The sequence below is a fragment of the Argopecten irradians genome, chromosome 3 (genome assembly GCF_041381155.1).
Source record: "Argopecten irradians isolate NY chromosome 3, Ai_NY, whole genome shotgun sequence".
Lineage (NCBI taxonomy): Eukaryota > Metazoa > Mollusca > Bivalvia > Pectinida > Pectinidae > Argopecten > Argopecten irradians.
This window is the reverse complement of record NC_091136.1, coordinates 50,332,223-50,347,515: the sequence shown is the minus strand read 5'-3', so window position 1 is coordinate 50,347,515 and position 15,293 is coordinate 50,332,223. Positions and strand designations below refer to the sequence as shown.

The 15,293-nt window shown below is 33.2% G+C and overlaps 2 protein-coding genes across 2 annotated transcripts in view; one reads left to right on the top strand and one right to left on the bottom strand.

Moving 5' to 3' along the window:
* The window catches only part of LOC138318963 (zinc finger protein-like 1 homolog), a 433,896-nt gene that overhangs the window by 252,579 nt on the left and 166,024 nt on the right, over window positions 1-15,293 (bottom strand). The window lies entirely within an intron of this gene.
* Window positions 4,543-6,395, top strand: LOC138320077 (peroxisomal membrane protein PEX13-like). Its single transcript, XM_069263157.1, has 4 exons — window positions 4,543-4,615; window positions 4,849-4,995; window positions 5,584-5,898; window positions 6,293-6,395. The coding sequence occupies exons 2-3, from the start codon at window positions 4,857-4,859 to the stop codon at window positions 5,883-5,885; spliced, it is 441 nt and encodes a 146-aa protein (XP_069119258.1). The 5' UTR covers window positions 4,543-4,615; window positions 4,849-4,856; the 3' UTR covers window positions 5,886-5,898; window positions 6,293-6,395.

Genomic DNA, 15,293 nt, shown 5'->3' with positions numbered 1-15,293 from the left:
GTCTATGTGTAACTTGTACATAGACCATTTATGTATTAATACTGTAGTAACAGTGATTACAAACACATAGACTAAAATGTAGTATGTAGTAATATGTACATCTGTCTTTGATTTGAGTTCTAAACAAAAAAGTGGTACCTATTGGGAAGTTGTAACTTGGGCGGGGGGAGGGGTGAAATACAGAAGAAATAGCTACACATGGAAAAAAGAAAGATATACAGTAACATATGGATTCAAAGTTGCTCCAAAATCAATGAGACTAAATAACCAAAAAAAGCCATGTAAACCCCAAATATGCAATGACAAGATCAATGATAAAGCACCCTTCCACTTCCAGTTATCTGTAGCTATTTCTTCTATATTTCAACCCCCACCCAAGTTACATCTTCTCAACCTCATGATTCTTCTGTCTTTTAGCCCCCACCCCCACCCCCCAACACACACATACCTGATTGATTGTCATGTTATTTCAGGTTCCTATTCAGGTATTATTCCTAAAAACCAAAAAGGGTATACACACTGTGTACATTCAAAGGAGGGGAACCACTTCATTCAAAAATGGAATTTACAATTTCGTCTTAATTTTGAAATTTTCAATTTAATTATTAATTACTGGACTATTAAAACAGTATAGAACCCCTCGGCTACAGAAAAAGTACTGTGGTACACATTTCTCTTAATTAATTACTTTTCTTCCAACTCAATCATCTTTTTCTCCAGAGCACAAAAAAGGACAGGAAACAACAGAAAAGGAAAGTAACATACATGTAGGCCTATATGTTTTCTGGAAATACATATGATGTGTTAATTCTCACAGCATAGGCCTACATGAATGTGAAGAATTAAATATTATCAATGTTTGAGAGAATTTCCTAGTTGTAATTCTATAGCAGCTACATGGAATTTTCGTTTACATATATACATTGTACAATACATATACATCATAAAAGTTTCTTTCCTTCCAGCTGGACATTCATGTCATCTCTCTCCAGACCTCAAATATTGTTTACAAAAAAACAGAGACATAGATAATTTAATTAAATCTCTGCAAAAAACTACACGAATGATTGAACACATATATTGTACTTGTGAAATATCTATGTATGAACAATTTATTTTCACGTCTTTGCCAGCTACATGCATGGACGTTGTATGGAACGTTTTCGTGTGGTTTTAAATGGGAAATTATGTTACGATTATTTGTATTTAACCTTCATGATTCGGTTGATGTAAAATACGACGAATGCGATGCTGCAATAATTGCCCCTTGCCGGGGCCCCATCTATGCATCGGCCGAATATTTGTGTCGATTTCCATGTATAAAAATGCTTTTATCGAAAAATGATTACAAAGCATTGTCATTAATGTAAGAATACTTCATTTGCATCAAATGTATCATCTCAAAACAACAATTTACATACCGCATTTGTGGTTTATCACACGAAACGAAACCGACACGACTGAGAAACACATGTCCATGTTGACATTTCCACGCAGCCTCGTTTTCAAAGAGTTTGACGAATTCATATTTAGAACTGTGCTAAATTTACACGGGGCTTCCCCAAAATTTCAATGGTCAAAACTGGACACCGTAAGCAGAACTTGACCATCATTATGGTATGCAATGACTTATGGAAGGCCAAAGAACGCATTTAGACTGGTTTCCTTTGCCCGACTATTCACTTTAAGTATGAAAACGGTGTTAAGTTTGAAAACGCGAAATCAAGTCACGCAATAGTACGTTAGTTCACAGCATATCTCATAAAAGAAATGTTTTTGCTTTTCAATAATCCTGTACAGTGTAATTTAAAGTCCTCAGTACATGTAGAACACAAATACGTAAGCTACATGTACAATGTGTCCAATGTGGATATGACTGCTGGGTTTAGAATGGTTTTGACAAAAGAAGCTTCAAACTGGTGCTAAGTCGTTACTCGTTAGACACGTTTGTCAACTGATTCCACGTCCCCTGACGACTCATTTGTTGAATAGTTATAGTATAGTCACAACAGCGTATACAATATGCAATACGTAATAATTATGCGTATTGATGATTACAAGATAATACGTTTTGGCTTCGTGAACATTACGTGTAGTCACGCGAGATTACGAAGTGTTTCTACGAGATGTCGTGCACGCGAGTTATTAACTAGTGGCTCCGGCGAAAACAAAAATCTATTCCTATCTACCGTGCCTCAAAGCCGAGTATGGTTGATACATGGTGTAGGACAACTAGCTAAGATATTTAGAAACATGAGTACGCCATACGTAGCATATAAGGATCTTAATGACTCTCCAGTAACGTCATAGTACACGTTTTGCAAAGGAGAACTTGTATTTTAGTTATAAAATGTGCGTCACAAGGAATGCAGTGTTCAATTGTAGGAATCCAGTGGGGTTTTCAAAAATGAAACAACGTAAAATTATGCATATTAATGCAAGTTAATAATGCCATCTTCCTACCTTTGAACCTTATTATATTCAAGAGTATATAAAAAAACTTACAAGACAATTGGCTGTATGCATGCACGTACTGCGCTGCCATTATTGTCAATAATTACGGAACTTGCTTTTCTGTGCAAATTGATTGTAGGTGTAACAACGTTATTATGGCCGATACGATTTTTAGATCAGTATTGCTTATTTACTTATCTTTTAAATTGAAAGTGAATTCACCAAAGAAGTGTCCTCTTGAAATCATCAAAACTGAGTTTTCGTTTAAAATCAATATAACAATTTTGCAAAGCTCTTAGTCAGATAATTATGTAATGGTGTGTTGTAGCTGATTATTGAAGAAAAACAAGGAACTGAGAGGACAGGGACAGAATTTGTCTATAGAGAAATGACATTAAATATACTTCCCTTTAGCTTAATTAAACCTTCCTAAGCAGTTTTAATAATTTAGGAAATATTATGACCAAGTTGATAACGCGTTACTACACTATACATGTACCACTAGGCCATTTACCTCTGGGCTGAAATATAACCTTAGTCATCGCGACACAACACAAATCTTACTTAGCAAATATTGTAAATATTTACTTGTATAAAACTAGTATAGAATAAATAATGTTAATATTGTTCAAAATAAACTTTGTAAAGATTGTATCAAATAAATATTGTTAATACATAAAATAAACATTGTAAAAATTTTGTAAAATAAATATTGTAAATATTTTGTAAAATAAATATTGCAAATATTTTATAAAATAAATATTAAAGATGATATTAGACATTATCACGATTTAATTTAATGTCTTTATTACGTGTTAGACGGGCCACATGCATTTTACGTGGTAGCTCGAAAACTTGGAAGGCAGTTCACGTTATCTCCCTTCCCTCAACAGTTTACCTCAGCAGTTTTGTACACTAAACACACATTATGTCTGAAATTTACAATTGTCGCATGGATAATTCATGCTGGATCAACATAGTGAATTATCTGAACTTGAAGAAATAACACTCTTGGCCTGTGTCTTATATGTATAATTTGATTTATTTCCATATCCTACTCACAGTATCAAATATTTAAGAATATGTTATGAAATGGACATAATATCAGCTCATAAATTAATACATTATGTTGTTCTATATATAGAAATTTATCTAATTTGTAATGTCCATTCCCAAGACTTTCCCCTCCACAATTCGCTGTAATACTGCAATACACTGTGATCGTATCATAAATTTGTACTAACAGGCTACATGTAGTAAAATAAATTATTTCTTTGTAAATCATAGACTCGACCGACCTGTTAATTGAATCAGACACTTCATTTTAATTACAAACAAACACCAGGAACAATCTTCCATTGAAAATCACGAAGTCTTGTACATAGAGTATTATTAATCTTTAAATTATTTTAGATAATATTTGCGTCCATAATTTTCATATTACTTACTATAATCAAAATATACTGATGTACATATCCGTTGCATTATTTAATAAAAACAAATAATTGTTATTATTATCTAAGTTTTGCTACGGCTGTTGTGAAAATTTGAAATAAGATAAAATTAATACTTTATAATCAATGTATGGAATTTGGAAACCTATCTGAATAGGATTACTATCGTTCTCGTGATCTATAATGATTTAAGTCCTGAATTAAAACTCAATAAAAACTCATTAGCGGAAAATGCAACTTGAACTTACATGTTGTTGTGTTTTGTTTTGCAAATTCAAATAATAGTAATTATGAAATTAACTGGAATATTTGATTTTTATAACACAGTTAATTCAATCCTTAGTCACATTTTAATGTTTCAAATATTTTGCAGAAAAATGAACCCCAAATGACATGCATGTATTATTACGAAAATATTGCGCAAGTCTTTCACCGAGTTGTAAATTCGTCGACAATTTTGCCGGTCATCGTTAAACCTAACTGTTCCAGAAAGTGATGTAACTTTGCAGACCGTCTGGTTCTCGCCAGAAGAGTACCGATGTTAGCGTGCACTTCCTTATACTTTATAACCTTATGAGTTAAGGGTTTATCCAACCAGACGCGCCGTAACTTCCCGGTAAAATTATGTGATGTAATACCATTCAGAGTCAAACCCCTATATATAGGGGATCAACCAAGCTAATTTGTAGTTTCAACCTTCGAGACAAGTAAGTAACATGGTCATCAACTAGCTTTATTTATATTTCTGAATTTGTTCTATACCATTTTATGATAAAGTACACTTAACGTTAGTTAATTGAATTCTTATCACTGTACGATATAAAAAAAAAAACTTATCTCCATGTGCAGAATGGAATAAAAAGATTGATGTTAAAAAATACACCGTGCAACTGTAAGTATATCTGACATATTTAATAACATTGTTTCTTTTACTTTACAGCTATAATCATGAACACTTTCGTCGTCGTCGCCGCTGTCCTCGTCGCCGTTGTTGCGACAACCTCTGCTTTTGACGATTTTGATGATGGCTTTATCATCGGAGGAGGACACCATATTGGTGGAGGCTACCCTCTTGTCAAGGGATCAGGTAATGACTCATACCTTTAAACTAATAAAACTACTGGCCTTCCAGGACTCTATTAAAACATAATTTCTGTACTTGTTGTTTAAGGTTCGTTGTGGCACTTAGTGAAGTAGATATTGTTATTAATAAAGACGTTAAAAGTTATCAAATTGTTAGTTATAAATGACTCTTTTTGAATTTTTGCAAATAGGTATTTGTCAAATATTGACAATGAAAGGCTAGCATACACAAAATAAGTTATATGATTTGATTAAATTGAATGATGGTGATACCTTTTATTTTGTATTACCTCGTTTTATATTGGGAGTGCTTATGTATCTTTTAATTCCTTATGATTGCAAAAAGAGAAAAAAGGGGAGGGGAAACCATAGAAAGAGGGACTTTTTATACAATCCATAATCTGGCAATTAATGTGTGTTAGACTTGTTCAAATTAGGATAGTTCGGGCTGTATCTTTGGATTGCGTGTCAACCTTTCATAAAAAAAACCTTCTGCATTCACATATCCTGAGTATCTGGTTGACCATGGAAATAACAGCAATATTAAATTTAAACACTTGAACTGAATTTAAGCTTATTTTGTGTGTATCAGGCCTGCCCTGCAAGAAGCACTACCATGGCGGTTACGTAAGCGGCGGAATAATCTCAACCGGATATCCAACTGTTTACACCACCACCGGAGGTCACTACGCCGGATCCCAGGTTTACGGTGCTGGATCTCAAGTGTACGGTTCCGGTATGCACGGAGGATCCCAGGTGTATGGCGCTGGACAGTATGGAGGTTCCCAGGTCTACGGTGCCGGTCAGTACAGCTCTGGACTCAGACACTACGCTGGTGGACAACAGATGTATGGCGCTGGTCAGCAGTACTACCCCGGACAAACCATCTACTAAATCATTTTATAAGGTGTGTAATATTTCTTTTACTTTCATGTTTAACACGAGTAGAGTAATTGTTCGATGTGCTACTTTTTTCTCTGTTTTTCAGTAGATCAATACATCTCTTTTTTCATGATATAGTTTGTCTATTTTTCTATATACAATCCATAATTTTACATCTAATTTAGGTCTAGCCTTTGATTTCTATCCAATACTTTTCAATCGTATATAATTTAAACAGTTCAATCATCAAATAATTTAAATTATCAGTCAGCTATCATAATTGAGATGCGAGAATTATGTTCATTTCAAGGATATTTGGACATCGAAGTTTACCGCGCATTATCTAAATATACTGCACATAATAAGGGAGTCTAAAATGGCTACTCAATAAACACATTTTTTTGTTTTGATATCCACAGATTTAGATCCAGCTTGAGGATGGTATGGTGTCAGGAGCTGTGGTTATTTGTTGTATTTATATTGTTAAAGTTTTAATAAATAAGCCGTCGACTAAATACCTAACTACTGTGTGATAGTTATCGATAGTAGACAACATTGCATGTCAAACTATTTACCGTACAACATGAAGTGTTCGATTTTATAGAAATAGCGGTTTCGTGGTTGTCAATGAACCACGATTATAGGCACAATAAACAAATGCTAACTGATATTTATCAAAATCACAATAGACCACGATTATTTCCCACCAAACCACAAAAGAAAATTTCCACGAACATTTCATGTTGAACGGTAACATCTACGTAGTTTATTTACTACAAATGTGCTCAAACCATGTATATATAATGTTAGTATTATGGACATCTTTAAAACATGTTGGGATTCTATATAGATCTGACGTCATCTGACGGATTCTTCGTGTCAGAAACCTTTGATATCTCCTGAGCTAAAATTAAGGACATGAGTTATGAGCCGTTTGTCTGATTCTGTATCAAGCCATATCCAACTCCTTACCGATGAATGAAAATATACTACCTAGTAGATATTGCCCTTATGATAGGATATTTACGAACGCTAGACGAAAGGTAAAAGGAACTAAATGTTGCCAAATTACATTATTAGAACGTTTCGAAAATAAAATATGAAACTTTCTCTCATACCTTTATTTACTAAATTGGAATCTTGTTCCTTCCAGGCCGGTAGAATACCATTTCATAAACTTGTTAAATTAGGAAAACCGATGCAAATGTGTTATCGGGATAAATGCTTGCAAATGTATGTCATATATAGGATGTTTCACTAATATAAAAAGATCAAAATATTACACAAACATTATAATATGTCCTTTATATATTGATGAAAGTTAGAAAGAAATTAAAATTGCTTCAAAAAGCAAAACTTCAACAAACTAACGAAGGTATTCCCGAAGAATAACACTAAACAAGCGGTTACGGTTTCACTGACAACATCGTAATGCAAATCTATGGGCGAGTGGTAAAGATATATACATCACGCACTGAACCTCTTATAGTTGCTAGTTTGAATCACAGGTAGGGTAGCCGTAAGGCCTTTCTCTAGGTTTCTCTATTCCATCCAGCCTCTGTCTACATCCTCAACCTGCCATATCCTTACAAGACATTAAATTAATACAATAAGATAAATATAGGTCAAATCGACGACGTATGACAAACAAATCTAGGTCGCGGCTGTGTCCAATCACACACAGTAATAATAAAAAGTAATCACAAGACTGAAACTGATCTCTTATCGCGCTTTGAGACAACAGTGGCGACCATAAAACTACATACTTTTCTTTTCATCGACAGTTGATACTTCGTCTTTCTATTTTACAGATTTATCTGCCAGTAAGTAGGTATTGATGTGACGTCATTGTTTTGACCGAAATATTGCGTTATGCTCACAAACACATGTCGTCACAATCATCACTATACTACCTTTCCAAAATGGCAAATAAATCTCCGAAATAAAAATTGAGAATTTTTCATGATTATAAGATAAGAAAACCAAGCCTACTGGTAAAATATAATATTGGCAAACGTAGCTGGTAAAACCATGTCCAAAATATTGCCAGAGGTGGTAATAGTGGTCAGTGCGAACATAATTATGTGCATGAATTACACGTATCATTCCATGAATGCTAATTTAAGGATTGAGCTCTGTTATTTATTGGTATATTGACGCATTGGATCGAAACCCAATGTGAACTCTGAATAAACCGAGTAGGGTTTGGACCGGGAGTGTATTTTGGTTGTTGGTGAACCGATATTATTTTTACTTTTGTCATGATCACTTTCATTGTATGGAAAACTTGCATTCTAGAATATGCCTTTTTCCAGAAAATTGTTTTATCAACTCAATGCCATAAGCTTAAGAAATTAAAAGATATGAAGTAAGATTTCGTTACATTTTGGAAATAAAGGGACTTACCCTTTGTTATATAGTAACATTAACGGAGTTACAGATTCTTTTTCGAGAGGCGAAGAACTACATTGGTGGGCTTTTTTTTTTTTTTTTGTGGTGTAATGTGGCGGTCGTACCGGATAGTTCGGAAATGGAGTTTTGGCTGGAGGACACCATCACCTTACTGTTGTTAATATCCCAGTGAAAAATAATTCTAGCAATGTTATAACGGAGCGAATTCAAGAATGTTGTCTCTACGTACGGTGTAGGGGGTCTTTTTGTTTTCGCAATCACGTATTTATATAAAAGAAATAATAATAATTTACGTCACCATAATAAACCTTAAGACTACCCATCCACAAGTCATATCAATATCAATGATTCGCTAAAAAGTGTTTAGCCAAAGTGTGGTGTGAGAAGGATCCACGTGGCATTTAAGAACGGAACGGAGAAAAAAGGATGTCTTTAGATACAATAATTCCAAAAAATGTGTGGGACCGAGAAAGTAAAACACATTGTGCAAAAAAGCAATTAAAAGTAAAATATAATAGCTGTTTTGATATTGCAAATTTTGATTGAAATTTATTTTAAAAAATTGGAATTGTTCATCGATAGACTATAAACTGTTTATTTTTGTTTTAAAACTAGGATCATATGAAATATATATAACAATACCCAACGTGCAATAATTAGTGTTACTTTAATATAAGTTCTATCACTGCCGACAGATCAGTAGCTAAAGTCTTATTTATTCTACATAATGCCTTGAGCCGACTTGACCACTTCCGTGTGTTTCACACCGTGTGTCCGCCGCAGGATGTACCCGGACACTCATGGGTCTCTCTGTCGCCGAATGGAATGCTGGGTACTATACATTGTAAACAGGTGGCCGAACTTTAGTTGTCCCCATTCAGGAAAATTTTATCAATGACTTTAAACTGAAAAATCAATAATTTTTGTATTTATATAAAAATTAAATAACATAATTATTTACGTTTTTATTGCTAATCAATATTTACTCTTTCTATTCCCATACATTTATCTGATCAATTTTCCTTTATTATATCTATAGCTTTTATAAGAAAAAGATGCGTATGCACACCTGGAAGTATTTGCTACAAATGGGGGGAAAATAATTTAAGGTGGGAACAAAGGATTTTTATTTCATTGGCGATTGGCTTACTGACATAAAACTATTTATGTCGGCATAACTGTAAGACTGTAAGACTAAATTTCAATTAAGATAATAAATCAAGTACAGTAATCTAATATAAAACCATTGTCTTGACCGAGGGTTATAGTTTTTTAAATCGGTATGAAGTTAATTTCGTTTTGGTAACCGACCCTTCTGTTTACATGAGTATTTCATTCAAAGGGATATCTTGAATCTTATATTTATGCCGCCACATATTTCACCAGTTGTTGCGTTTTAAATAGTTCCTAATATTACCAATTTACCCTTTGACCCTTTATACCATTTATTATTCATTTTGTAATTATTTCTTTTTCAATGTGTCACCACATGCTATTTTTTGTTATTTAATATTTGGACCTCGATTTGATCATAGACTAGTGATTTTGAGAAAAGTTAGCAATACTTTGTTAATGATGTGATCAAATCCTCGATTGTCTATTTTATACCATCTTTTAAATTAAAATATTAAAATTTGTTTGAATATTTTCCACATTAAATAATCAAACACTAACCAAGCATTCAATAAAATATGATACAGGTGCACACGTACTAAGCACTGGAAATGTGGGTTGAAGTTTCCAGGGTATATAAATGGCTGCTTTATTATAAAGCCGATATGTGCTTAACATTTTGTCTTGAATTTTTATCAGTATTTCTTATTAAATATTCGAAGAACCATGAAATGTTAAAATCAAAAATAGACTTTTACAAGTACAAACGTCGATCTTCGGTACTGGTATCATAAACAACAGTGTTGTGAATAACGTGAAATTATAGGTGTTATCAAGCTAATAGTTTTAGTGGGGATTTCTACATATGGCACCTATAAATATTAACATTCCTCTTTCATCCTCTTTCGAAAACCACAAAGGAATTTCATCATAGTCGTATCGAGACGTTGACGAGACGACAACTTCAAAATAAAAGAGCCATCACTGTTTTTAAATACAATACTTTTAGAAATTGTCCAATGATTCATGTACATACAGACAACCAATGTGGAAGTGTAGGGTGTGGCTTTTACTAATCATATGTCATGTCAAAATGGCCGAATTTCCTTAAATTCACATATTATGAAAAAATGCATTGTAAGCTCTACAACGATCACGTGGACATGTTTTATAATCAATGCATTTATGTTCTATTACTGTGTATAAAGCAATTTTTAAAGATATGATTTGAAATTTGGAGCATTCTAAACAGTTTTACACTTTTTTACAGAAAAAAATACAGTGTCTCTTTACACGAAGTTCTTAATTGCGCCTTCCATATTGTTAAAAAATGTTACTGGTACATCAGGAGTTCAATACGCGATAAAAATGACAAATGCTGCGTTAAAACAATACGGATTCATTTTATCGACGCATATCTTCAGAGCAGCTTCATACAACAATTGAAAAAACATGCAGTGGTAAATGACAAATACCTGAATTGATACATATACATGTAGCTTTACGATGATGCCGAAACACTGTTGAAAAAAACATGCATTTTATTGTTTTTAGTAAAATGACCACGTTTTCCAAATATCTACAGCGATTGGCGTTAGTGCAGTTGATCTACACGTGATTTAACGCATATCCTTTAGATATAACTTCAAATTTGCCCTAGATATTGATGTTATGGAAACGCAACGAATGACGAATAAACAATGAACCTACAAATTTACTTATAAATGTGAGATAACCAATATGGATAGTATTGACTATTGTTAAGCGTCTCTCTCATCATGATTGTTGACCGTTGCAGTAAAGCTGCTTGAGTGTGATATATCTAGCAATAACTTGTACTTCCGATCCTAGTATCCTATATTTTATCTGATAATGGTTAAGCTATCAAGGCAAAACACTGCTTGTGAACTTGAGAATTGTTCGTATGTCGGCCGTGGGAAAGTTTTAGTTGGTGTTATCCCAAAAGCTAGAGCAATAACATCTACTAATCCATAAAATATCTGAACAATCATATATAGAAAGATGTATTTGCATGCATTACCAATACACTGAAGGAAGTGAACATGTATAAACTTACTTTCACCTACAAATATTACCCACACATCCCCGCCTTCTTTGAAATGAATTAAATTGAGTTTAATTTGCGTTCCTAAATATTTCATCAAATCGAAATTCATTTGGGATTGGAAGGCATGTTATATCTAATATTTCATACGAACGTAATTAATAAACTATTTAAAATGAAAAAGTATCCAATTGTTGTCAACAATTAGAATTGTCGTGGCACACTTATGATATTTGATATAGGATTTGATTTACATGTTTATAAAATATATTCAAATTATATCTGTCGTGATAAATGAAAAGTTAAAAAGTAGTATCCTTCTTTTTATCTCATTTATATGATTTCATAATTCAATAAATAAGTTTTGTTTGTTTGTTTGTATTTATGTAAGCCCCACTAGTACAGATAGTTTAGCTCGCACGTAAACTCATCTATCGTTACATATATGTACACCAGTTATATATATACTGTGTTTAGCGTAGATGCCTTTAGATGACCATCCATCACTAAGTCGGCTGTCCATCACTGGTCAGTTCGTGACTAACTGTCACCGGACCAGCACCTGATGGCCCCGAGCCCTCTAACTATACTGACCATTCACAGACCAGGCAAGGTGTCCTTCCGGGTTACGTACCATCGACTCAGGCCCCTGGTCGCTGTGACATTCGGATAAAGGTGTTAAAGTTACATATCTTCCCATTAGGACTATACTGATTTTAAAACTATAACTTTGTATTAAAGGTCATTACCGCAGCGTTTAAAACTTTTTCAAGGGTGTTGAAATTAATAAAAACGGGAAATACATGCATGTTTTCCAGAAAATTGAAAATTTAATCTTTACTTATGTTATAAAAAATCATCATTAAATGTGTTTTGTTACCTTTTCTTTTTTTAATTTATTCTCTAGTGTAAACGTATCAGAACCAAGTAATTAAAAAATCTTGCCCCCGGACGGGCTAAGTAACCCCATTTAACCAGTTAAATGGCTAAATGTAGCATATATCAATATTGTGTTGATGCTACTTTTATTTTGATATTTGATGTTTGATAATCGTCACACGGAAAACATAGTGATAACTAAGATTCGTCTGTCACCTTCTCATAAAATATTATTAGAAATTACAGACTTCTATAAACTGGTATAACAGGTCGGAATTGGAATGGAGGACGAATATCATTTTACTGATCTGATCTGAATTTAGGAAAAACATATACAAATATATTTCTGGCATAAGAAATCTCTATCCATTGGTTACATAGTGATGTTACATGTAAGCTATTGACTGATATTTAAATAGTTTATAACTTGAAGTGTCATGAAATTTTATTCCAGTTCCCCTCCAAATGTTACAGGTGATCGAATTTGACTATCCAGTTTATATGAAATTTAGTCTTCCGATTTTGATATCAGGAAAAATTGTGATTTCAAATTCGGGTTTTATTTACAGTGTTAGGTGTGCTAATATATTCGATCTTTATGTTAGTTTAATTACTCTCTACATTAACAGTGTAACTGACAACATTAGTGTTCGAGATACGCAAGAGATTGAAGATTGTTGGATAGTTTTTGTCAATGTCGTCCTCTATTTAGGACACTAACATTCTTTTCCTTGCGCTTCTAATTCGATGTTTTTAAGGGTCTCGCTCGAATTTCAAGATTTATCGTTGCCAACTGAATGTATTTATAACTACATCCTAATTTGACAGAGGTTTTTTATCAAAGGAATCGAACGACCAAGTGGGACACTTATTCTCTTGAAGGATCTGGTTCTATTTTTTGCTCATTTCGAATGATTCTGTGTCCAAGTCTATACTTTGTTTATGTCTGTTGGTTTAGATGCGCTATTATGTCAATGATTGTTATCTTTATGTATGTTTCCTATAGTTAATATACGTCTAAACACCTTAGGTGTTTCTAACGATCATGACGAAATAAGTCTTTGTTCGCTAGTACATTTGTACATGATAACATGTACTTTAACATTCTTTATCAAGTCTTTTCCGATGATCGGAAGTACGGGAATTTCTTTAAAGTTCAAGAGACTGGTATAAAAAAAATCAGCGTCTAACTTTATATGGTCACATACCTACCTCATATACTAAATAAAGTGAACATTACTTATACAATACACTGACAGGTATCGTTAGGTGCGATACATACACATACATAATGAAGTAATCTTATGAAGTATCTAATGTAGTAAACGACAGGTGTTTTAATCAATGCATAACCATAATTACTTGATTAAGTGGATGAAACAATGATACAGCAAAACGAATTGGTAAATCTTCAGAAAGGTACATGCAACACCATTTAAAAAGAATCAGTTAATCAAATATTCATTATTCATTGCAATACTTTCGTCTTTCGGGGTGATGTAAATTTCATTTCGGTGCGTTTCATTCTCTATACTTGTTGTTCAATGACTACAAACGTGGTGTCAAGTATCAAAAAGAAAGAAATATGTCGTGTTATTAATGATAAACAATAAATTATTATTAATGAAGGAAATGTGAAAGAATAACATTTTGTAATTGATTGTATTATTTCATATATAAAAATGGCTAACTAGTGTGTGTGTTATAATGTAGATTAATAAAAACACATTTCATAGGACCCTTTGTTTTGAAGATAATCAACACCAACACAAATTGTATGGAATGATGGCTATGCGAAAATACATATAACAATGCTTGTTTTCCATATCATCAAACAATGTTTCACTCTGGACACTTCCATGTGGCTAACGGGTTACGCTGGGTGATTAGGATAATAACCATTTACTGGCCACGACGGCCACACTTAGCTATGACCAGGACAGAGTATGAAATCACCAAACAAATGTCCGGCGATATTCTACGACACGTAGAAGTATGTTAGTTGTCTGATTTCTTAAAGATCTTATCGTAAATGTCAAACACGACCATAGAGTGTTGGCCTCGTGGTGTCGGACGGATCGACTCCTTTGTGGTCGCCTGTCATGGGAAGCTCTCAAAAATCCCATTTTCGTTTGTTTTAAAGCTAAAAATAAAAGAACGACAAAATCATGTTTCCCAAAACATTCGAATGATATATATTAAAATAGTTTCCATAATAGCAAACACTAACACATTACATCGATATAAAACAGGTTTGATAATTATTTCAAAGTCATAATCATAATTATTTTTTTTTAATTTTGATCGCTTAAATGTTTTTATTGGCGAATATTTTACAAGGCAAATGGTAACAAGAAAGTTACCAGTTGATGGCTGTGCTATGATAGAATATCCCTTTAAACAACACATTCACTGTATTCTCTTAATGCTCCTTTCTTCCAAACAACCATATTAAGACGGTAGTAACTATTTTTACCTGGATTAGTACATCACATTTTATCTAAAGTTTGGAAAATCTCTTCAGGAATTTGATGCGTAGCTTACAAAGCCTGAATAACCCCTCTAAAACATATGTTTAAATTCAAAACTTTATCGGAACAACCCCTCTAAAACATATGTTTAAATTCAAAACTTTATCGGAAATTAATTTCAGAACTCAGCCTTTAGTGCGTAGCAAACTAGGAAACATAGACATTCTATTTATCTATTTTAACCTTGCATTACGTAGTACGTACACCTTTATATCAAGGATAAATTATATCCTTACAAATAGTATGTATGGGATTGAAGACCTGATTTAACTAAATTGTGAAAGTGCACTTATTGAGAAGACACCAATACTAATGCATTACAAGATAAATCTAGATTTCCAAACCACAAAACGACACCAAAAATAGCGTCATATGAATGTGTCACCACCACAAAATTATGAACCGTTATGTACTGGATTA

Excerpts from the sequence above, each read along its gene's own strand:
- LOC138320077 (XM_069263157.1), top strand. The coding sequence starts at position 4,857 with ATGAACACTTTCGTCGTCGTCGCCGCTGTCCTCGTCGCCGTTGTTGCG. Across the intron at positions 4,996-5,583 it reads CCCTCTTGTCAAGGGATCAG|GCCTGCCCTGCAAGAAGCAC; the intron begins GTAATGACTCAT and ends TGTGTGTATCAG.